Raw genomic sequence first — 26,107 nt, 5'->3', positions numbered from 1 at the left:
GAAAAAGAGTGTAGAGAATGAGTCCTTTAAAGCCTTTAAAAATGGGATCCTTTCTCATCAATATGTCAAGCTCAGTCTTGCCTGGAGGCAGAGGGTTGAACTTGATGCCCTCTTATGTTCTGTTTGACTTTCTCATTCTCTGACTCTAAAAGCCTCATAATTGTGTCTTAAAGGTCTTTGATGAAAAGAGGAGGTTGTCTTGAATCAGATGGTTTGTTTGTCACCTGTCATACACACATACACACACACACGCACACACACAGTCAGTATGGAGAAGGTGGTAATACCCCCCCCCCTTTCATCTCTAGGTCCACCCAACTATATAACCTCTCAAATTGTCATTATTATTAAGAGCCAGCTGAGATAATTGCCTACCTGTGAGGGTTTTTTCCCCTTCACTTAACTCAGAGTGGGAAATTATTTTGAGCAGTGACATTTCAACCCCCCACCCCCAACCCCAGTTAAATAGGATGTTCCTTGAAGGGATAATATAGCCTAACTCCACCTCCGTCCTTACTGCTCTATTCACCATGGAATTGCAGGCAAATTATCAGGGAAAGGGCAGGCTGGAGCTCTTGTTTCAAAGAGACAGCCTCGGTAATTCTATCAATTATGCAAAGATGATTGATGAGGGGAACCAAACTGTTTTCCCTCTGCCTGCTGGCTGTTCCTTGTACACAGCATGGCCTCATGGCCAGAGCACTAGATAGCATCGGTCATACCTAGCTTCATATATCTCTTCTGATGCTTTTAAGTTTATATAAAGTCCCTTCACTGAACCAAACGTCAGTTTTTAATGCTACTGTTCAGTCGTTTCAGTCATGTCTGACTCTTTGTGACCTCATTTAGAGTTTACCAATTCCTTCTCCAGCTCATTTTGCAGATGAGGAAACTGAGGCAAATAGGGTGAAACAACTTGCCCAGGGTCACCCAGCTAATAAGCATTTGAGGCCGGATTTGAATTCAAACCTAGGCCCAGCATTGTGCCACTTATCTGACTGTCATTCTATGTTATGACACGTCATCCATGCTATCCAGTATACCATGTTAAATGTGTAATAACAAGTTTTGTTCCCTGAAGCGTGGTTTAGTGGTGAGAGTACTTAGAGAGACAACGTTGGCATCACAAAATCTAAGTTTGGATTCTGGCTCTGCCATGTTTCTGTGTGACCGTGGACAAGTCTCTGAATTCCTCTAGATTTCAATTCCTTCACATGTTAAAGTGGGGCTAGATAAACTCTGAAGTCTCTTCTACTGTTAGAGTACTAATTAATAAATCCAAAAACGTATTTATTAAGTGCTTAGTATGTTCCTGACCCTAGATTGGGCACTTGGAACATAAAACCAAAATGGGAATAGTTCTTGCCCTCAAAGAGTTTATACTCTACTCAGGGAGGAAACATTTATATTTGAAATATAAATAAAACAAAGGAAAGCACTTTATGTATTCTAAAGTGTTTCAGAAAGTTGCATTTTCTTTCTTTATGGAAACGGCTGCCTCAGATCTTGTGCACCCTCAGAAACAATGTTGCTGCCCACAGGCCAAGGAGAATCATGGTCCTCCATCCAGCTATCCAACAAACCTTCTTACCTCCTATTAAGGGGAAATAGACAGCTGACTAATGATGCTCAACCATAATAAAAATATTTCTTTGGAGACTTAGCCTAAGATCCAAGGAGACAGAAAAGTTGAAGTGATCCCTGGAGGAAGGCTAATGTCTTTCTGCATCCAAGTTTTTGGGGAACCTACCAAGAAAAATGGGTGAAGTTGTAGTTAATAACTTAGTGGCTCACTTATATTAAAATAATTACATATAGAGAAAAACTAGAATAGTTAATAATTCAGAAATTCCCTTTGTTTGATTTTGTATTTTTAATTGTCAACATCTCTTTTCTCTCTTTCCCATATTCCCCTCCAAATTTGGGGGAAAGATTATATAAATTGATAAGCATATATAGTCAAGCAAAATTAATTCCTACATTAGATCTGTTCAAAAAGCATATCTTTGGGGAAGCTGGGTAGCTCAGTAGATTGAGAGCCAGGCCTGAAGATGGGAGGTCCTGGGTTCAAATCTGGCCTCAGACACTTCCCAGCTATGTGATCCTGGACAAGTCACTTAACCCCCATTGCCTAGTCCTTACCACTCTTCTGACTTGGAACCAATACACAGTATTGATTCCAAGACAGAAGGTAAGGGTTTAAAAAAAAAAAAGGATATCTTACTCTGCAAATTGAGTTCATCATATTTCTATAAGGAGATGAGTCATCATTTGTCCTCTGCCATTATGGTTGGTTATTGCATTAATCAGAATTCTTAAATCTTACAAAATCCTCTTCACAATTTCAGTGTAATTGTATAAATTGTTCTTCTGTTTCTACTTACTTCATTTAGTATCAATTCATAAAAGTCTCTCAAGGTTTCTCTGAATCCATCCATTTCGTCATTTATAAGAGCACAGTAATATTCCATTACACTTATACCAATTTGTTTAACCATTCCTTGATTGATGGGTAATTCCATAACTTCCAGTTTTTCGCCATCACAAAAAGAGGTACTATTAGTAATGTTTGGCACACATACGTTCTTTTCCTCTTGGAAACATAAGCCTATAGGTCAGTGTCTTGCTTTATTTTATTTTTTTAAGATATTTTATTTTACCAATTATATGTAATGACAATTATCACATAGGTTTTCTGAATTCATATGAGCCAAGTTATCTCTTTCTCTCCCCCTTTCTGGAGGTAGTAAGCAATTTGATCTGGGTTATACATGTATTGTCATATAAAACATTTTTCTACATTGTTCATTTTTGTAAGAGAATAATCACATAAAATCCCAACTCCAGAATAAAAACCCAAGAAAACTAAAGTGAAAAATTGTATGCTTTGATCTGCTCTCTGACTCCAACATTGCTTTCTCTGGAGGTAGAAAGCATTCTTTGTCATGTCATTCCTTCAGAATAGTCCTGGATCAGTGTATTACTGAAAGAAGCTAAGTCCATCACAGTTGATCATGCCACAATATTGCTGTTACTGTGTACAATGTTCTTCTCCCGGTTCTGCTCATTTCACTCTGCATCAGTTCACGTAGGTCTTTTCAGCTCTTCCTGAAATCATCCTGTTCATAATTTCTTATAGCACAATAGTATTTCATCCCCATCATATGTTATAAGTGTCTTGCTTTAGAATAAATGATTCAGTGTTTTTGAGACTGCTTACCCAATACAATCACAGGGTCCTAATCTAGACCTCACTCTACTCCTGAGAGTTCATCTATTCTACCTCCTTCATTTTACAAATAAGAAAATGGAGGCCATAGGGGGCAAATAAATGAGGAGTCCTAAGCTATAGCAGAAGGAGAGACCTTAGATAGCACCTTGTCAGGAGACCTGGTTCAAGGCATGACTCTGATACTTAAAGGCTTTGTCATTGGCCTTAGCCAAATGACTTGGTCTCTCTGATTCATCCTCTTTAAAATTAAGGAGTAGGTGGCAGCTAGTTGGCTCAGTGGATTGAAAGTCAGGCCTGGAGACAGGAAGATTGGAGTTCAAATCTAGCCTCAGCATTTCCTTTTTAAAAAAATTTTATTTATTAATTTATTTGTTTGTTTTAAGTATTTTTCCATGTTTACATGATTCATTTTCTTTCCCTCTCCTTTTCCCTCCCCCTCTTCCAGAGGCAACAAGCAATTCCTCTGGGTTTGTGGAAAATGTTGTCACTTGATACCTATTTCCATATCCTTCATTTTTGCTACAGAGTAATTCTTTAAGTCCTAAACCCCAAATCACATACTCATATATACATGTGATAAGTGATGTCATATGTTTTGCTTTTGCATTTCTACTCCCAGAGTTTTTTCTCTCACTGTGGTTCTTTCTTTCCCATAAGTGCTTCAGGAGTGCCCTGGCTTGTTGCATTGCTACTAGTAGCAAAGTCCATTACATTGGATTTTTCCTCAGTGTTTTACTTTCTGTGTTCAATGTTCTTCTGGTTCTCTCAGCATTTCTTAGCTTTATGACCCTGGCAAGGCAGTTTACCCCTGTTGCCTAGCCTTACTACTCTTCTGCCTTGGAACCAGTACTTCTATCAATTCTAAGACAGAACGTAAGAGTTTAAATAAATCAATAAAATAAAATGAAAAAGGTTGTCCTGCATCATCCAAAGGTCCCTTTCCACTCAGACATTTGTTCTTTGATCAGACCCCAAAAGTTCCCATTTTACCCTCAATGACATCAAAATCGAGAATGAGAATAAGTCTTCATCTTCTGGGAATATCAAAACCAAGTTGGGCACTGTGGGATGTTCTGGGTTGCTAGTCCCAGTTTGGGTTATGGGAATACTGTAGAAGAGATACCAGGAGTGGAAACAGAGGACTGGGATTCAAATCCCACCCTGACCAGCCTAGTTCCTAAACAGCATCCTCTCAGACACAAGTGACTCAATCATCACAAATGTGTTTCCTCGTCTGTAAAGCGTGAGACATAGGCCAGGAGATTTCTGAGATCTCTTCCTGTTCTAAACCTATGATCCCATAAGAGAGTCTTAGAAAACCCTCTAAGCAGCCAATTAGTCTGGCATTTCAGCATAAGCCTGAGCAATGCTCAGCCATCCACACTGTCTCGCTGCTTTTGGCCAGTGCAGAGTAGCAATAGGCAGATGGTTGGAGAAGGGAAGGGTCATTATTTTAAATATTAAAATCATGATGCCTTGTCAGTCCAAGGTTTTTTGCTTCTGTTTGCTTCCAATTGACAATTATAATTTGTATGAACAAGGGTAAATGAATCTTTAGTTTGTGAAGTTTCAAAAGCTCCCTGGTTTTATTCTGAAATTTTGTTCTCTCTGTCTCTTTCTGTGTGTGTGTGTCTGTCTGTCTTTCTGCCTGTTTCTCCACCTCCCTCCCATCTCTCCTTCTTTTCCTTCCCTTTTCTCCTTCTTTCCTCTGTCTTTCCTCTCCCTCCCCCCCATACACACACGCATGTGCACATGTGTGTCATTCTGAAGTGCTCTAGTGGATGCTGTCTAGTTCTGGGGCAATCTGACAGTCTCATTCCTGGAGCTCATCTTGGCCTCTTCCAAGCAGCAACTGCAGAACACATTTGATCCTACTAGAAAGAGACAGACCTGAGAATCCTTAATAAATTCTCCATATCCAATTGCCTGGATACAGCAAGAACATCTGTGTTCAATATGTATCATTTCTCCTCAGTTATAATGAATTGAATGTGAAGGCCTGCCTGGTCTCACTGGAGGACTCCTAAGTGACTCTATCTTCTAGCAAATTGATATTTTTCTGAGCCTAGGCAATTCTGTGGCTGGGTGAAACCCAGAGGTCAGCCACTGAGTAAGTAGCCAATTGGTTCCAGAATGCTAACTCTCATTCTATTTCTAATTCTAATTCCTTTTCTAACTCTGGCTTCCCACCATACCATCTTCTTCATTGGGCAACTTGTGGGACCTGTGTTTTAATCCTAACTTTTCTAATCTTGACATGCTATGTGAGGTCTTGGACAAGTCTCTTTTGGGTTCTGGGCCTCATGCTTCCTGACTGGGATTCACCCCAAATCTCTGTCTCACGCCTCCTCCTTCCTGGTTGCTTATTCTAATTTGTCAACCATGAGAGCTCCTCTGACTTCAATTATCCTCTCTACTTAGATGGTTCCCAGATCTACATATTGTGAAAGAGAATTCTTTACTCTATTGTAAGTCCCTCTACTTAGTGCCTCACTAGACTGAAGACAGAATTAACTCCTCTTGTCTAATTTAGAATTGAATCAGCAAAAGATTAAACACCCAACTTAGTACTAGGTGAGAAGCTAGCAAGGTACTTAGAGAATTCACACCCTTAGAAATTTAATCAAATCAGGAAACTGTGAACCTCTTTGATTCAATCTGTGAGGAATCTGAATCTTTTTAATGAAAACAACCTATTGATCCTACAGACACTGCCCCCCTAGGCAGTGCTGGACAATTTGGAAACTGTGATTGGCCCCTGTGAAGAAGGGAAGGGACAAGAAGTCACTCTAAAAAGCAATCCCTGAACTCCTTCAGGGCAGATTGTTTTTGAGAAAATAGTCTGAAGAGATTGTCTTCTGGAGATAGTCTTAGATAATGTTAGAGGGAGCTTTGCTGGTGACTATAGCTTGGATTGTAGGCTTGGAGTTCAGCTAGAAGAAGGAAGTCAGCTTCAAGAAGAAAGTCAGTTTAAGGAAGAAATTTGGCCTCAAGAGTCACCTTCAGCCCAAGGTATCATCTTGACCTGCCTCTTGGAGGGAACTTGAGTTAGTGGATAGCTGGCTTTCCCTTCCTATCTTCTGGAGAGAGTTTAATTCCATTTGAAGTTCAACAAGTCCTGGCTGAGTCGAGTACCAGAGCAATATTTAGTTAGATAGACTAAAGTCTTCTCTAACCCTTTGTATTTCTCTACTTTCACTCTTTCCATCTCTTTTGTAAATAAAAACTATTAAAGGTCATTTTGAATTTGAGCAATAATACTTTGAATCTGGGACCATTATTATTTATAATTTTCATATATTTTAGTCAAACCATTAATTTTTAATCCCTACATTTTATAGACCCAGTCTGAAAGCCTTGAAGGATACTCAGTACCCCTATATTCTACCAGATCATCATGGAACTGGGGATAGAGAGCTAGAAGGCACTTTGTAAACCATCTAATCCAACCTCCTCATTTTACAGATTAGGAAACATGTTCCCTAAAGTTTGGGCCTTATCACATCACTTCCCCTGCTCTGTAAATTCTAGCAATCATCTATTCCTTCTAGGATCAAATGAAAATCCCTCTTTGGGACATTCAAAGCATTCACAACCTAGCCTCTTTCTTTCTGGCCCACCTTTCTTATATATTATTGTCTTCCATGAACTCACACTACAGTTCAGCCATGTTGGCCCGCTTGCTATTCTTTACCCAGGAAACTCCATCCCTGGCAAAATGTCTTTGCATTGACCATGTATAATGCTCACAACATCCTCCCTCTTTACTTCGACCTCTTCTTCCTGGCTTCTTTTAAGACTCAGTTCCAATACTACCTTCTATAAGAGACTTCCCAGATTCTACCACCACCACCACCAATGCCTTCTTTCTGAGATTCCATATACTGTGTGGTAGATGACATTGGCATCCTCAATGTCTGATTGCATCCTGAGCCAACACCATTCATCTTGACTTTTGTTCTGCCACTGCACTTGAATGACTCCAGAAGAGAGAGTGAAGCTGATGACTCTGGGCAGCTCTACCTCAATCCAATTTAAGACATCACCCTTGATATCATTGATTTACTTCAAAATAAAGATTGAACAACACATGTGTACTTCGTATGTATCTTGCATCTGCCTTCTCTTGAAGGCCTCCTTCCTCTATTAGAATAGGAGCTCCTTGAGAGTAGCATTTTTTCAACCTTTCTTTGCGTCTCCAACATTTAAGACAGTGTCTATCATATCATAAGTCCTGAAAGTGTTTTTTAATTATTTCTCAATGTATATATGCATAAGTAATAAGTGTATATATATATAAAGTGTGTATGTTGTGGGGGTAGGCACTAGCAGCTAGGAGAACTGGGAGAGAAGATGACATTTATTTTGAACTTTGAAAAGAGCTAGGAATTTGAGAAGGGACTACCTTCCTAGAATGGTGGAGCACAGCCCACGCAAAGAAACAGAGATAAGAAATAGAGTTTACATTTGCCATTTAAAATGGCATTTTCAAGAAAGAGCAAAGCAGGGTCATTTGGTTGGACTACATTGAATACAAGGAGAGATAATGAGAGCCTTTCTCATCCTGGGAAAACATAGAAAGAGATGAGAAAGAAGGCAATAGTGGCAAATGGGCTGAGATCTGAATTTTTGGAGGACTCCCTTCCCTTTATCTCCGGTCAGATTTTCATTCTGACTTCCAGGGACCTAAAGTCTGTGGCTCTCACTATTATTTAATAATTGCTATTCTCTTAGCCAACTGAGAAGATTTCTAGTGAGACTGATGGAGAAAGAAATACAAGCCCTCCAATCTCAGCCTTTTGAACTCCCCTTTATATAAACCTTCAAAGTCCTTGAAAAGTCAAAGAAGGTTGAGGGGAGCCAGGGACATCTGGTTTTGTTGTGTTTTTTTTCCTTCTCAGCAGCTTCTGATAAAGGAAATCGGAGGTGGTGGGGAAAAGCAAAACACAGATGATAGAAACATCTCATTTGTGTGATCAAAAGTAAATCACTTGTAGAATCAACAGGAGATTTTAAATTAAGTGGTTTTAATAAACTCACCTTTTATGGGGGCATGGATAAAAGAGGAATCCAGGAGCCTCCAAAAAGCAGGGAGTTTGAAGCTTAGAGGTTCATTTTCACAAACAACTCAGGGGGCAGTCCTCCTTCCCTCCTTCCTTCCCTTCCCAATCTTCCTTCAAACTGGAAGCTCAGGCCTCATCTTCACATTGTGATAAAGACCTAAGAAGCAATGTGGTCTGGTGAATGAGACCCAAGACTTCAAATGTTAGGAAGGTCTAGGCTTTGATTACATGTTCGACTCTTGAAAACTGAGCAAGTCACCCCAATCAAACTGGGCCTTAGTCCTCTCTTCCATAAAATGAGAAGTGTGGAAAGGAAACAAGACTGATAAATATTACAGAAGGTTGGATTTAGTGTCCTCTCTAGGCCCTTCCAGCTCTAAAATCTATGATCTCATCAACTAAATGACTGAGAAAGCAGTAGGTGACCTCATTAAGTAGAAACAATCTAATAGTTTCATGGATAGAATGTTGAATTTGGAGTGAGTTTGAATCTTGCCTCGGATACCTACTGTCTGTATGACTAAACACGTTTCCTAACCTCTCCCAGACTCAGTTCCCTCATGTCTAAAAAGAGCTATTATTAACACCTACTTTAAATGATTATCATGAGGAAAAATGGTATGTGATGAGGTTTGCAAGCCTTAAAGCACTCCACAGTGTTAGCTCTCATTATGCTTATGTTATCCCCATCATTATTGTTATTATCATTGTCACCAAGAGATATCATGTGTTTCCTTAAATGGCCTTTTGGGTAAATGAGATGAAGGGAACTTGCCTTTGAGCTTCAGGCCACAAAGGTCACATCTAAAGTCTTTGGAGCTTGAAGAAATTCAGGTAGATAGAACATCCACAATCTCTGATTACTTCCTTTACCGCTGCTTATTCTAAGACCTTGTTTGAGGAATTCATGTAAGCAATCTTCCTCCCCCACAATACACGGCTTACCTCTTGGCTTTCCCAAGTCTCCCCTCTTTGGATGATAGAGAACCTTGCTCATTTGACAAGCCAGTCATGTATTCCTCTTTCTTTCCTCTCAGTCTTATCTCCTCTCCTCTTAACTCACCCACCAATTGCCAAGTCTTTTCTAATGGCTCCATTTAGCAAAAGAAAACATGGAACACTTATCAGAAGATGAAAAACTATTCCTGCACCAGATGTTTATGGTAGAGCTCTTTGAGATACATATATATATATATATATCATATTATATCCATATATATTGATATATATATATTTTTTAATTTTCATTTGACTCTTTGGTCTCACTCTATCTGCATTATAGCTGAAGTTGGAACCCTCCATCCACTTCATTCTGGTCTGTGTTTCTTTATACAGTCATCCCTCGCTATATCACAGTTCACTTATCATGACTTCACTGCATTGCAGGTTTTAAAATATATATCATTATATATTTATATTATTATATTGTGTAAATATTATATTAATAATAATATAATTATATATTAAATATATTACATATATGTGTGTATATATATATATATAATTCTGTATCATGGAGTTTTCGCTATATCGAGGGATTTTTGTTGTAAGAAAGCACCAGTTCATTGAATGAACAATCCAACAGCAACTTCCCCCTATGGCCCAACCAAGAGAGTTGCTGAGCCCAGGCAAGGTACTTTGGATAGCAGGACCAAGTAACAGGACCCTCTGGCACAGGAGGGCTAAGATGGGAGGATGCCTTTCTGTCCAAACCTATGGGATGGGGACAAGCTGGGGACAAGAACAAAGGGGCTCTTCTGTCTTGGTGGACAGAACACCGACTGGAGGACTGAGCACTGTAGCCCTAGCTCCTGGAGTTCAATTCCTCCCAACTTCGGGGTGGGAGAGGGGGAAGCTAGGGCTCAGGCGTGCGTTCCCCATGAGGAGGAATGGAGCCTGTGGGCACACAGCCAGGCTGGGGCAAGAACAAAGGGGCTCGCCCAATCTGGGAGGCTGTCCACATGGGAAGAAGAGGGGGAAGGAACAGGATGGGAGCCTGGGGGGAAGCAGGACCCAATCGAAATGTGGGTGGGCAGAAGTGTTGGGAGCAAAGAAACCTGAGGACCCAGGGACGAGGGAGTCACACCAAACAAAGAGGAGAGACAGGCCAGAGCAGGGCGTTGGGAGCAGAATCTAATGAGTTCTCAAAGACCCACGCACAACATCAACAGGATACTTACAGGGATGCTGGGCAGGGCCTCTAGAAGTGGGGTCCAGGGACCAAGGCACCCTTCCCTATCATGTTCAGCCAGCCAGGAAACAGAGAGACTCGACCACCCTGACTGCCCCTTTCATGCTGGGTGGCTGGCCTTTCCCTTTGGCCTCAGGCCACCTCTTCTGTCCCCCTTGGGAAAGTCGAACTGACTTGAGAAAGAGATGACATTTGTGGGGTGGAGTTGGAGAGGGATTGAACTAACTCCTAACTAACAGCTGGGGACTCATGGGTGCCCCCCACCAGCACTGTGTTCTGCATCCTGGGTACTGATTGGCTTAGTGGCTGTAGCATCAGTCTGTTTGCTCTCCTACTATTTTGTGGATTTTCACCCATCTTGGGGGTGTCTGGAACACACACAGTAGGTGAGGGATACCATGTCAAACCTTCTTGAGAAACTGAAAATGTCTTAGAGATCACATGGCCAGAGAATTCCAGAATGTCAGAACTAGAAGGTTTCAAAGTCTCTTCCTGATCAAGAAATCCATTTAAGGGATCCTCTAGCCTCTGTTTAAAGTGACCCATCGAGATGGAACCTACTCTGTCCCAAGACAGCCCATCTCCTTTTGGGATAGCTTGAGGGGTGAACACATTTTCCTTCTCTCAAGAATAATGTTGATGCCCTCCATTTATCACAGATTAAGGTCATCGATCTAGACTCTACAGGGACCTCAGATGCATTTTAAGGTTATCCTTTCATTTTAGAAAGGAGGAAACCAAGACCAAAGGAGAAATGTCTTACGCGAGATCAAACTGAGTAATGAGAGGCAGAAGTAGAATATGATCTCAAGTCTTCTGTCTCTATAGCCAGTGTTCTTTTATTTGTATTATACAATATAGTGTATATTCTATAATGTTCTATAGCATGTTACATAATATTAATATAAAGGATGTTTTCTATAATACTATATTATTCTATATTTATAAATACATCATATAATACATATATGTCATCATCATTCTCATTCCAGCAATAATAGAGTGCCCAATTGACTTGTTTTCTCTGTTTAGCCTTCAAATTTACCTCTATAACCTCCAACAGAAATGATCTTTCTCTACAGAATTCTCCTACCATCTTATTTTTACTTCTCTTGCATTTGTGGCATTTTGTTCATCATAAATTGTATTCAATACTAGTAGTAGTAGTAGTAGTAGTAGTAGTATAGACAGTAATTGTATGATGCTTTACAAATATTCTCACTTTATCCTCACAACAACCTAGAAGTTAATTCTTGTTGTTATCCCCATTTTATAAGTGAGGAAACTGAAGCACATCATTGTTAAGTGACTGCTCCCAAGTGTCAAAGGCAGGATTCAAACTGTTTCTAAGCATAGCACTCTATCCGCTGTACCACTCAACGTCACCTGCTGACCCCTATTATTCTTAGTTGTATCCTCAGACATCAAACAGAACAAATTCCCCCCCTCCTCTTCCACAGGACAGCTTTTATGATTCTTGAAAATAGCTCCTCCCTAAGTCTTAGCATGAGACTTCATCATTTGACTCTCAGAGGGGTATAATCTCCTTGTTTTACAGAAGAAGAAACTGAGGCTTGGAGAGTCCCCCTGAAGCTTCCTGAGGTACCACCCTTCATGTGTCAGAGAGGGCACTTGACTTTGCCGTAACCAATCTCCCGACTGGCTCGTTGCTCCCACTGCTCCATCTCTCCTGTTAGACAGCATCATAAGCTGACTTGGGGCACGTATTTCACACAGCTGAATCTCAGCTTTTTCAGGTTGAAAGGGTCCAATTTAAGATGCAACCATTTTCATTAGTGTAACTAGTGTTCACTTGGAAAGCTGGTTCCTCACTTTGCATGCATGCCCATAATTCTCATTCCTTCTAGTGGGAATTATGCAAGTTCACTGAGGGATAATTAGGCACCTTAATGAGGAAATGTATAGTTTCTGTAACTGTTATTTATTAAGCTTTTATACAGTACTTTATATTTTCAAAGCACTTTGCAAGCATTAATTAGTTAATTCCCCAGCACGGTGGGAGGGAGGTCAATAAATAGTAATGGTTATGGGAGTTACAGAGATGGGTTTTCTCAGCTGCTCTACACTTGGGTGCAAAACAAGAAAAAAAATGAAAAAAAAAACCCGGACATGGGAACAGGAGGAGTTCTTGCTGTTATACTGGTATGGATGCCATTGCATTTAAGAGCCTAAACAGGCTTCAGAGACTGCCTCAAATAATAATTTATGCACATAATTTTACATCTGTTCCTTGTTGTTTTTTCCCTTTCTTTCCTCAAGTATCTCTTAACAGCTACTTGGAATAACCCCAAGGGAGCTCATAATCTCTTTGGTTATGACACCATCATCTGAAGTCTGCAAAAAGATTGGGGAAAACGCGGGAATGGAAGCCCTTTCTAATGGCCAGTACATTTCAGGGATATTGGCATCAGATTTAAACACCATTAATTTAGTCTGTGGCTTATAGAATTTGTAGCAGAAAGGAACATTAGAGATAATTGAATGTGAAATCTCCAAATCTTGGGTTTTGTGGATGAGGGACGTGAAATCCACAATAGAGAATGACTTGCCTAAAGTCATACAGCTAGCAAATAGGGGGCAGAATTGTAAACCATTTCTTCTGGCTCCAAATCTGGTGTCTGTTTTAATAGAATCAATTACTCAGTCAATCAATCAATATTTATTAAGTACCCTCTGTGTTCAGTACTATGCTGAATGCTGGGGATACAAGAGCGTTTGTTTGTTCATAAATAAGTGTCATTGGTACATGTCAGTCATTTGGAGGTATAACAATGCCAGTGTCTACTCCAGGACTGAATCCTCCCTCTGAACAATGAAATAAGTTATATAATAACAGCCAACAGAATGAGTGCCTTGGAGGTAGTGTGCATCTTTGTGCCCCTGTGGTTGTCCTCCTCTCAGAAGAAAGGAGGGTCAGAGATTTGTTTATTGGTGTCTATTCTCTAGGACAGTGTCTGATTTATTTTCAATAATTCACATTTTAGCTCCCTTTCTTTCATCTTCCCATTTACATTGTTGGAGTTACTATGTCTATTTCTCTTTTGGTTTTTCTTATACAAATGTTTTAACTCTGCCTTAATTCACCCAAATCATGGGATCTTCCATAGAGAGCTGGCAAAGACCTTTATTCCAGTCCCCTCATTTTACAGAAGAGGTAACTGAGACCCAAGGCATGAAGAGATTTAGAACTGGATAGGATTTCAGAGGCTATCAAGTCCACTTGCTCTAGTTGTCTGATGCACATGTATATCGATATGGCACCTGCAGACACTCCTATATTGGGCATGATGACTGATGATGGTAATTGATGATAAATCCCGATTTTAATTCCTGCGTCTGGTACAGACTGGCAAGAGGACCTTGATAAATCGGTTGTCATTGGTTCTCTTCAAAAGTGAAGGACGGGTCCAGATAGGTTGCTCAGAGCCAGACTTGGAAAGAAGAGGTCCTGGGCTCAAATGTGACCTCTGACACTTCCTACCTGGGTGACCCTGGGCAAGTCATTTAACCACCATTGCCTAGCCCTGACCACTCTTCTGTCTTGAAGCCAATACCTAGTATTGATTCTAAGATAGAAGGTAAAAATAAAGGACAAGAGATAGCTAGGTAGCACAGTTTCTTAACCTTCATTGCCTAGCCCTTATCACTTGCTCTTCTCCCTTGGAACCAAGGCACAGTATTGATTCTGAGGGGTTTAAAAAATGAAGGACAAAAAATTGGAAAACGAGGGGATGCCCATCAATTGGGGAATGGCTGAACAAATTGTGGTATATGTTGGTGATGGAATACTATTGTGCAAAAAGGAATAATAAAGTGGAGGAATTCCATGGAAACTGGAACGACCTCCAGGAAGTGATGCAGAGCGAGAGGAGCAGAACCAGGAGAACATTGTACACAGAGACTAATACACTGTGGTATAATCGAACGTAATGGACTTCTCCATTAGTGGCGGTGTAATGTCCCTGAACAACTTGCAGGGATCTAGGAGAAAAAACACCATTCATAAGCAGAGGACAAACTGGGAGTAGAAACACCGAGGAAAAGCAACTGCCTGACTACAGTGGCTGAGGGAACATGACAGAGGAGAGACTCTAAACGAACACTCTAATGCAAATATTAACAACATGGCAATGGGTTCGAATCAAGAACACATGTGATACCCAGTGGAATCACGTGTCAGCTACGGGGGGTGGGGGGGGGGGAGGAAAAGAAAATGATCTTTGTCTTTAATGAGTAATGCATGGAAATGATCAAATAAAATACTATTAAAAAAAAATGAAGGACATGGGGCAGCTATGTAGCACAAGGGATAGAGAGCCAGGCAGACCTGATTTAAATCTGGCCTCAGACTCTTCCTTGTTGTGTGATGCTGGACAAGTCACTTAACTCCAATTACCTGGACCTTGCTCTTGTCTTAGAATAGATGCTTAGTGCCAATTCTAAGACAGAAGTTAAGGTTTGGTTTGGTTTGGTTTTTCTTAAATGAAGGACAAACAATAACAACAAAGAATCAGTTAATAGCTCATTGTTCCAAGAAACCTTCTAAGGCTGTAAGTTACAGAAGTTTGCTGATTACTTCAGTGGAACAATTTTCCACAGAGATTTCACAGAAGCAAAATCCAGAATGCAAAAAAGAAAATAACAAGAATGATAAATTGATATTATCACAGGATCTCAGAATTATAAGGGGAGGTCTAAGAGACCACTGAGTTAGTCAAGTTAGTTGCAATTTTACCTGGATAGGGATCTCCTTAACCAACAATGTCCCTCAGAAATGGCCATTCAATCTTTACTTCCAGAATCCCAGTGAAGGTAAAATCCCCAACTCTTCAAAGCAACTAGTGGCATTACTGGGCAGCTCTGATTATTGGAAAGCATGCTCTTTCTCCCACTCCACCCATCCCCCAAACAATGGCCTAGTTTTACTTACAGGGGCCAAGCAGAGCAAGTCTAGTTCTTCTTGTATATTTATATCATACTTATGCTCCACAAAACATTCTTCTCTCAAAGACCCTATTATATCACTCAGGCAACTCAGCTTAGAACCAAAAGACCTGGACCCTGCTCCCACATTTTATCTATTGGACAAATCATGTCATAACATAGCATCTTTGTGCCTCAGTTTCCTGATCAATAAAATGAGAAGTTAACTTCAATGCCCCCCAATTTCTCTTTGAAATCAAAATCTAGGATCACTTGATTCCATGAACTAAAGATCATGGAATATACACATCCTCCTTCATTAATCCTAGATTGTCACCTAATATTCAGAGGAAGAAACTAAGCTTTGATTATGTTGGAGTCATTTCCAACATTATAATCAATTTTCTCATTCATGAAATAGGGATGGTAATACTTGACCTACTGTCTCACAGGGATCTTCTGGGGTCTGTGTGTGTTTATAAACTGTAACAATTCTACATAAAATGTTATTTTCATTAACATTGCCAAGATTCACTCTTTTTGTCTATATTTAGAATACATCTGTATTTAATTATAGATTTATGGGCAAAGAAAAATATTATCATACCTACCAGCCAACTCTCCCCATAAGTGAACACAGCCTCTGTTTGTTTTTATTCTTTTTGAGAGAGATGGGTCATTACCCCTTACATGGTCTGCTGTCAAAACACAGCAGAAACGACTTGCCATCTGATAGAAATTCATAGGGGATAGTCCTGGTATTTTGCAGAATCTGGTGCAGTGGGAGGAGAGAATCCATCTCCTCTTGACCTTCAGGATCAAACTAGGACATCATGAAGTTGTTTAGAAAGAGCAAACATGTGTAAATGTTAAGTACAGCCTTCAAAGAGGCTCCTAGAACAAGATTCAGGACACTGCCTGCTAACCAGGTGCCAGGTAGACATGAACCCTGGTCTCCACTTGACTTATCAGAGGGCACTTCCAGGAATGAATAGACCTTGCCTTTCCTCTCTGCCACTCCTCATGTATCCTGTGTGCAAGATAAATGAGATAATTTACTGTTTTTCAGGCATTCCCAGTATTCTCCCACCTCTCTGCCTTTACTGATTACTCTCTACCTGGAAAGCTAGGTAGGATAGTAGATAGAGTGCCCGACCTAGAGTCAGGAAGTCTCATCTTCCTGAATTCAAATCTGGCCTCAAACATTTTCTAGCTGTGTAAACCCTGTTTGCCTCCATTTCCTCTTCTGTAAAATGAACTGGAGAAGACAATGGCAAACCACTCCATTATCTTTGCCAAGAAAGCCCCAAATGGGGTCATGAAGAGTCAGATGTGACTGAATCCACTCAACAATAACTCTACACCTGATATTCTTTCCTTTCCTTTCCTTGCTCTATATCTCTTAGCACTTACTTAAATCATATGCATCCTTCAAGTCCCCAAGGTTATCTCTTCTCAGATTGGCTTACCCCCCCCCTTACCCAGAAAGTGATCTTGCTCTGCAGAATTCTCTTTCTACCTCTCTCTATCACTTAAATTATTTTACATAGCATTTTGGTGGTATATAGTTTAATTCTCCTAGAATATAAGTTCTCTGCAAGGCAAGAACATAGATTTTGTACTAGATAAAGGGATACCTTCTATAAATGAGAACAATCTAAAAGGGGGGGGTTCTTAGGTCAATCAACAAGCATGAGTATTAGCTTTATGCTGGGCACTAAGATACTAGGAAAAAAAGTAAAATATTCCTTACCCTCAAGGAGCTTACATCCTTTTCAAATTTAATTTAATTTTTTTATTCAAAGATTTTTTCCTCAATTACATGAAATAACAATTTTCAACATATGTTTTCCAAGGTTATAAAATCTAAATCATCTCCCTTGCTCTCCTGCCTCAAAGATGTAAGCAATTTCATATATTATCATGCAAAACATACTTCATATTGGTCATTGTTGTAAGAGAATAGTCAGAAAACAAAATCTCCAAATAATAGCATGAATAAACTAATGTAAAAAAATAGTCTGCTTTGATCTGCATTCTGACCCCAACAATTCTTCCCATGCAGGTGGAAGGCATTCTTTGTCCCATGTCCTTTAGAGTTGTCCTGAATTGCTGTATTGCTGAGTCTTTCCCAATTGATCATTGTACAAAATTGCAATTACTGTGTACAATGTTCAAAGAGCTTGTGTTCTAATAGTAAAGATCTGATGGAAAAGATAGATAGATAGATAGATAGATAGATAGATAGATAGATAGATAGATAGATGAAGAGATAGAGAGATATATAGAGAGAAAGGTAGATATATAGATAGAAAATATATAGAAAAAGTAGGTAGAAGGATACCCTGAGAAGAGGCATTCAAACTGCATCTTGAAAGAAACCAGCAGTGCCAAGAGGTAGAAATGAAGAAGGAAACATAGGAGACAGCTAGTCCAAAGTACCATGGAGGTGAGAGAAGAAATGTCATGTGTAAAGTGGCACAAAGAGACCAGAATGACTAGATCAAAGCATGAGTAAAAGAGAATAATATGTCAAAAGAGTAAGATGGTAGAAGGAGTCCAGATTATAAAGAACCTTAAATTCTAAATAGGAGGTTTTAGATTTGATACTAGAGCTAATTGGCAGTCAGATCCACCCTTAAGCAGAATGGTAAGAGACTTGAAGCTCCTAGGAGATTCCTCTAAGTTGCTGTCCACTGTGCTTTGGAGCCACAGAAGGTAGAGACCACAGGAGGTTCCTTATCTTCCAGGGGGATAGATTTTGAAAAGGTTATTGTACTAGGGTGGGACTACCAACATATATTATAATTCTCTCATCTACTTTTGTGTCTGGACTTCAGTATTAGCTTTCTGATTTGTCTTTTTGACTCCAATCTCTCCCTTTTCCAATCCATCCTTTTTTACAGTTTCCAGAATGATAATATGTTAACAAATGTTTATTAGATGTCTGCCATGTGTCAGGCACTGTGCTAAACACTAGGAATGCAAAAAGAGTCAAAATGCTATCCTACCCTCAAGGAGCTTAGAGTTTGATGAGTAGAAAGAAGCAAACAAATGTGTACAAGAAAGTTATGTAAAATAAATAGAACTCAGAGATGACCATGGCACTCCCCTGCTCAAGAAGCTTCAATGACTCCCTATTACCATTAAGAAAAATACAAATCCTTCTGTTGAACATTTAAAGCATTTTCATGCTTAGGCTCTAGCCGATTTTTCCAGATAAATTATGTGTTACTCCCATTTATTTATTCCTCATCCTTAGTAAAATAGTCTTCTCTGTTCTTCACAATGGTACTCCATTGCTCCTTCTCCATGACTTGGCACTGACTATCCACCATGCTTAATATATTATTCCTCATTGCCCATACCTCTTAGAACCCTGTAATCCTTTCAAGATTTCATGGAAGACATAGAATTTGAGACCTTAAAGAATGATAGAATTTTGACTCACAGAAAGAATAGGATGGTTCATCCCAAGAAGGATGATTGAGAATATTTGGGGGATCCTAAGATCCTAGATTTGGAACTAGAAGGGACCTTAGGCATCCTCTAGGACAATCCCTCTAATTTTCCAAATGAGGAAATTAATGCTCAGAAAGACAAACTGAGGCTTTCACAGCATAAAGTGTCTGAGACAGGGCACTGAGTTGATCAGTTTGACCATATTTAGGAGGAATCAGAGATAAAACAAGGAGAGTCCATCCCAGTTTAGGGATCTTTGCATCTTCCCTGCATTTACCACAAGGATTTTATACAATTAAGCACTTATGTGAATAAATGATTGAGGGAGTAAGTGAATGATGGTCAATGTAGCCAAGTGAAAACAACACCATCATTGGAAGTTGGGTGGAACCTACATTTCGATCTCAATGTCAACACAACATTCATGTGAAAATAGGGGATTCCCTTGACCTCTGTGAGCCTTCGTTCCCCCATCTGTATAATGAGGAACACAAAGCTTTCAGGACTTAACCCTGCAGGACTGTCATGAGGAAAAATACTTTACAATTCTGAAAGCATTGTGCACTGCAGCTAATTCTAATGAAGAATCCTTAATGCCAAGCTTAAAAGCTGGGACTGATGATACAGAGAGCAATAGGGACCCAGTGAAAAAATTTTAACAAAGACATGACATGATTCAAATAGAAAAATAAGAAAACAAATGCATAATTATTCTAATAATTGGGAAATAGGGCTTTGCTGGTTCCTGGTTCTTTTGTTTTCTCCTTTACCTCTCTACACATCCTTTCCAATGCCTCCATATCCCCTCTCTCCCACTCCTAACACAATGCTCTTGTCATATCTTTTTGTGACCTAGACTATAATAAGTGAGAAATGAAAAATAAATCAAGTTGCCTGCCTCTCTCTCCCTCATGCTGCTACAGACTTCTGCCCAGCTGGGAGCTTTCTATGACTGTCCAGTGTTATTTCCAGAGGGCTTGGGCAATGTGATTTTCATGGTTTCTCTCACAAAACTGCTCTGTAGCCTTTAATATTTTTCAGCCAGGAATCAGTTTCATCCTTTGTTTTATCAGCCCAGAATAAGTAGCCTTCAAATCACCCTAGATCCAGCGTATTGCACAGTGCCTAGCACAAAGCAGGTGCTTAATGAATGTTTATTGATTGGTTCCTTTTTCCCCTTAATACCATCATCATATTTCCAGTATAATATTTGGCACTTATGTAGCCCTTAGCGTATGCAAAGTATTTAGCATATCATCAAAACCTCAAAACATCCCTGAAGGACCAAAAGTATTATTTTTCCCAGATTACATCTGAGGAACTGAGCATCAGAAAGCTTAAATGACTTCTTTTGAGCATCATAGCTGTTAAGGGTCAGAAGTAGGATTTGAATTGAAATTGGTATTCCATCCACTGTCATGCTTGCCTCTTACATCATGGGGAACCTGGCTAGATTTCACCAAATAATTCTTCTTTTTCATCTTTGTTTCTAACCTGTTTCAAACTTTCTCATATACCATGGACACATCAGCTAACTATCTCCTCTGACCTGGACTAGAATCCCAGTCTGAGTTCCGAGATCAGAATCCATTGTGTTTGACTGCTTGAGACAATGATGTGCCTGCCAGGATCTACATGGTCAGTTGACTTCCTGACATTCCTACTGGAGCTTTAATTCTAATTATAAGCTAGAAAGAACTGCTCTTTACTTGTCAGTGTCTCACTTTTATAAAGCATCTATGAGAAGAGGAATTGAACTAGGAGATTCCAGGTTAATTCCCACCTCCTGCCATTAACTTGTTGTTTGACCTGGTTAAAGAATATGCACTTTCTGGGGTATTGTCTCCTTATCTTTGAACTTGGTATTCTCTAGAGTTCTAACTCTAAATTCTAGAGTCCTATGATTTAATCATTGATAGAAACTTCTTCCACCTAGACACTTACTAATTGTATGACCTTGGACAAATAACTTTACCTCTCTGGGCTATTTCCTTAAAATACTTTTAGCCCCTAACTCATTGGTTGATTGTGACAGACAGACAGATGGATGGATGGATGGATGGATGGACGGGCAGATAGATAGATAGATAGATAGATAGATAGATAGATAGATAGATAGATAGATAGATAGATAGATAAAAGTATAAACAGATTTTTTTCTTTCTCTTTTTTTGGGGGAGAATGGAGGGTATATCTTTTGGTAGAGGGGAAAGGTAGAGATAGAGGGGAAAGACCACTGCATTTGGAGCCAAAAAAGCTAGGTTCAAATCTTGCCTTTGTCATTTATAATCTTAATAACTCTGGACAAGTCTCTTTTTACAAACTTATACCTTCTGTACCAATGCTAAATATCAGTTCTAAGGCAGAAGAGCTTGGTTTGGGCAACTGGGATTAAGTGACTTGTCATATAGCAGGAAGTATCTGAGCAAAGATCCTCTTCACTCCAGACCCAGTGCTCTCTCCACTCACTGTGCTACCTACCTGCCCTATAACTTTCAGCAAGTCTTGAGGCATATTCTCTGAGCCTCAGTTTCTTCATCTGTAAAATAAAAGGATGAGAACAGGTAGGATCTAAGGTCCCTTATGTCTGCATGAAAGAGTGAATGAGCACTTACTGTGTGTCAGTCAAGGTGCTAAGCATTGGCAATACAAATATAAAGTATATGAAACTGTGGCATCTAGGTGGCACAATATGAGCCTGAAGTCAAAAAGATCTGAGTTCAAGTTCAGCTTAAGATACTTTTTTGCTGTCTGACTCAAGGCAAGCCATTTAATCTCTCTCTGCCTCAGGTTCCTCATCTATAAAATGAGAATAACAACAGCAAATTAGATAGTATTTCCGACACTTGCCTCTTAGCTATTCCATGAGCAAGTCACTCCATCTTTTGGTTCTTAGAAATCTCTCTGGAATGCTATCCCTCCTCTATTCTGACTATAGACCTCCCTGACTTCCATTAAATCCCAACTAAAAACTCATTTCTTACTGGAAGCCTTCCTTGATCCCAGTACCTTCCCTCTGTTCATTATTTCCCATTCATCCTATATATAGTTTTCTTTGTGTGAATATATATTATGTTATTTATATATGTATATATCTATATATGTGTATATTTTTTTCATGTTTTTTCCCAACTGGATTGTAATTCCCTTGAGGGAAGGGGCAATCTTTTGCCTTTTTTTTGTTATCCCCAACACAATGCCTTATAGCACATAGTAGACATTTAATAAAAGCTTATTTCCTCCTTCCCTCCCTCCTCTATCTATGAATCTATGATTTGATCCTTATGAAGAATTTCTCATATGGAAAACGCCTTCACTGCCATAGATCAGCAAAGGTATCAGTCATGTAATTTACAATCTTAGGGGATTGCCTGGGTCACTGGGAGATTAATGTATTTGCCTTGGTAGAACTTTCACTGAGATCTTCTGGACTCTGTCTACGATACCATACTCTCATACCCCATAAATATAGTTATAAAAATATATTATAATACTGTCTAAATGGCTATATTAATTCCTGAACCTGTGACCCTCCAACGTAGCCTTAATAAGGGAGATTTTATGAACTAGCACTAAATAGTTCTAGATACCCCATTTGCATGTTAAAGGGTAGGGGAGAGAGAGAGAGAGAGAGAGAGAGACAGAGAGAGAGAGAGAGAGACAGAGAGAGAGAGAGAGAGAGAGAGAGAGAGAGAGAGAGAGAGAGAGAGAGAGAGAGAGAGAGAGAGAGAGAGAGAGAGAGAGAGAGAGAGAGAGAGAGAGAGAGAGAGAGAGAGAGAGAGAGAGAGAGAGAGAGAGAGAGAGAGAGAGAGAGAGGGAAGGGGGAGAGAGGGAGGAGGGACAGCACAAGGAGGAATCATAACCTTGCACAAAATGATTTTTTTTAAGAACTCAATGTTCAGGTGTAGAGACAGGCAGATTATAATTCCATTTGAGAGCTGAATTCTTCAAGTAATGTGTTGGGCCTCACAGGGCAGGCAAATGAAAAATATGAGCAGGGGAGGAATGGACAGAGATGGGGAGCAAAGAAGAAAATTTTTTAATAAAAATTGGACCCCAGAAGGAGCATCTTCATTTTTGATCTGCTTAAAGAGCTGAATCCCTTAAGGCATAAGGAATATTCTGTTCCTAGAGGACAAGACAATCCTGCAGGAAAAGCATTGGATTTGGAGTCCTGATTTGCCTCCTGTGAGAAATTAGATGAATCATTTAACTTCTTGAGGACCCAGTTTCTTCATCTGTAAAATGGAACTGTTGGAGTAACACTAATACCAAAAAGCAGCTAGATTCTGCAATAGATAGAGAGCTAGAACTGGCATCAGGAAGATCTGAATTCATATTCTACCTCAGATATTTATTGACTATATGACCCTGGACTAGTCACCTAACCTCTCTCTTCCTCAGCTCCCTGATCTATAAGTGGGAGTGATAATGGCATCTACTTTAAAGGGTTATTGTAAGAATCAAATTATATAAATAAGGCCCATTCAAAAGACCAAAATCAGGGAGAATATCCTTGAACATTGGAGGTTTAAGAAGACATTGATCCAATTGTCACATTCGGGGAGTTCAGGTGGAAATCTCAATCCTGTGTGAGTTTGATTCCATTTGGACTCCCAGATTATACCACAGAATACCAGGCATGGAGTCAAGATAAGCTGAGTTCAAATCCAGTCTCAGACACTAACTAATTATATGACCTTGGGAAAGTCATTTAGCCTCTGTTTTCCTCAGTTTCCTCATCTATAAAATGGGGATAATAATGGCATCTACTTCCTTGAGTTTTGAGCATCAAATGAGATAATTAATGTAAAGTACTTAACACAGTGCCTGACATATGAAAAGCCTTATATAAATGGTGGTGGTGGTTGTTATTAATCATTTTTACTTCTGGGTGCCATGTTTGAGAAAGGATATTCACAACCTAAAAAGTAAGCAAAGAGAGTCAAGAATGCTGAGGGGTCTGTAAACATTGGCTATAGTTGCTGAAGTTAGCCCAGAGAAGAAAAGACATTGAGTGAAGGAAGAAGATGAGATGTGATAGTTGCCTTCATGTCTTGGAAGAAGAATCTAACTTATATTTTCTTGACCTGAGACCAGAACTAGAAGTAATGGGTGAAAATAGCCAAAGGGCAAATGCTGGCTCACTATAAAAAATAATCTCCTTGAAACTGGAGCAGTCCAAAAGTGGAATGGATTGCTTCTTTTAACAGGGAAGTTGAAGGATGAAGAGCTGAAAGCTGAAGGAGAATCAGAAAGAGTTGCATTTCTCTAATTAGCTAACTTTACCCCTATGTCCCCCTCTCTTCCCAAAATGGCAATTAACCCATGAATAAGGCACTTCATCATGATATTTTACTCAACCAGCTCTTCCATCAATCCCCAATTTCCTCCCTTCACTCAAGGTCTCATTCCTTTCATAACTAAATGGGTGAACTGATTTGTGAAAGGGATCTAGAGGGGGGATGCTAAATGTCCACTGGAACTTCAGAAATAGATGGATAGTGTTCTAACCTAGAGGAAGGAATGAAGGAAAGAGTCAGTGAGCCTTTGTCCAGTTTGGATGGAGCAGAGAGTAGTTATAGGAAATATAAGATAGGGTGGCACTAGGTTACATCGAGCTTTGACTCTCAGGCAGAGCAGTTTGAGAGTTACTTTGGATGCCTCGGGAAGCAAGCAAATATTTCTGAGCAGGTTTTTCCTATGAAAAAAAAAAATGTTCTTCTATCAGCTTCTTTGGCACTCTGGCCCAGAGCAGAAGAATCAAGTGGATCAGAGAGCATGTAGGAAGATAAACCATTAGACACTCAAATGGAACTTGGATTGGGGAGGGGAGGGAGGGTGGGAACCAAGCCTGAAACAGTATTGCCATTGGTACTCCCTCAGCCAATAGTGTTTCCCAGTAGCTAGATGGCTGGACTTGGGGAAGACTGGAGTCAAATCCTGCCTTAGGTGCTTCATAGCTCCATGACCCCTGGCAAATCATTAGAACCTTTTAATGCTCAGTTTCTTCATTTATAAATAAGGATAATAATAGCTCCTACCTCAGAAGGTTCTTTGGGGGGTAATAAGAGTTGACTTTACAGAGCTACATAAACCTTAAAGCCCTACACAAATGCCATTATTTCCATTACTGTTATTATTTGGAAGACGTTAAATAAATGTTTTTTGATTTGGTTGCTAAAATTGAAAGAGCAACATTTACACTAATCATCTTCCAGAGCTATTATGCAGAAAATCCATTACAAAGATAAAAGCACTTTATAGTGCTTAGCTCAGTGCCTGACATACAGTTGATGCTTAATAAATGCCTATTTACTTGTTGGCTTGAAGGATAGGTTTGAGTTGTTAGCTTAACTCCCACTGACTCTTGTGACTCTTCCACACTCTTTTCCAGGGGTGATCTTGTTGCTTTTGGATAAGCTTCGAAAGATGAAGTGGGAGCAGATGTGGAGGCTGACAGCTGAGAGGGAGTTGATGAGCATGCTTTCCACCTCACTGGCTGACCAGGTGAGAGTAGATGCTTTATTGGCAATGAATACTGAGGCTTAAGTTTAAAGATGGTGAATCTACTCAGGACCTTCCAAATTTTTTATGCTATATTTTATTTTATTTTAAAAATTGTCATTAAATTAATTAATTTAGAATATTTTTCCATGGTTTACATGATTCATGTTCTTTCCCTCCCCTCCCCCCAGCCAATGAGCAATTCCACTGGGTTTTACATGTGTCATTGATCAAGACTTATTTCCATATTATTGATGTTTGCACTGGGATGATCTATTAGAGTCTACATCCCCCATTATATCCCCGTCAACCCATGTGATCAAGCAGTTGTTTTTCTTCTGTGCTTCTGCTCCCACAGTTCTTTCTCTGGATGTCTTCCAATATTTTGCTTTGAAGACTGAGTTCATAGGATCATAAGAACTGAGATTTAAAATTGGAAGGCCTCAGTTTGAATCCCTTTACCACATATGATCCATGTGACGTAGGATATAACATTATCTAATCTCAGACTCAATTTCCACATCCATAAAATGAAAAGACTGGACTAAAATCATAATCCTAAAACTGGAAGGGACCTCAGAGCTCACCTAGTCTTGACCTCTCATTTTATATAGAAGAAAACTGAGACAATAGGAACTTAAGTGATTTGTCCAAGTGGTAAACAGTATAGTTTAATGGCTTTCAAGGCCCCTTCCAACTCTAAATCAA

At 39.6% G+C, this 26,107-nt stretch overlaps 1 protein-coding gene across 2 annotated transcripts in view; it reads left to right on the top strand.

Annotated features, from left to right (window-relative positions):
* LARGE1 (LARGE xylosyl- and glucuronyltransferase 1) overlaps positions 1-26,107 on the top strand; it is a 612,082-nt gene that overhangs the window by 502,627 nt on the left and 83,348 nt on the right. For both annotated transcript variants that reach the window (XM_001366359.3, XM_056798822.1), the window contains one exon: positions 25,290-25,402. In XM_001366359.3, coding sequence (XP_001366396.1) covers positions 25,290-25,402 — 113 coding nt within the window. The remainder of the gene's footprint in view (positions 1-25,289; positions 25,403-26,107) is intronic.

This window comes from Monodelphis domestica, chromosome 5 (genome assembly GCF_027887165.1).
Source record: "Monodelphis domestica isolate mMonDom1 chromosome 5, mMonDom1.pri, whole genome shotgun sequence".
NCBI lineage: Eukaryota > Metazoa > Chordata > Mammalia > Didelphimorphia > Didelphidae > Monodelphis > Monodelphis domestica.
The sequence above is the reverse complement of the archived record's forward strand: the minus strand, read 5'-3'. Positions and strand labels throughout refer to the sequence as shown.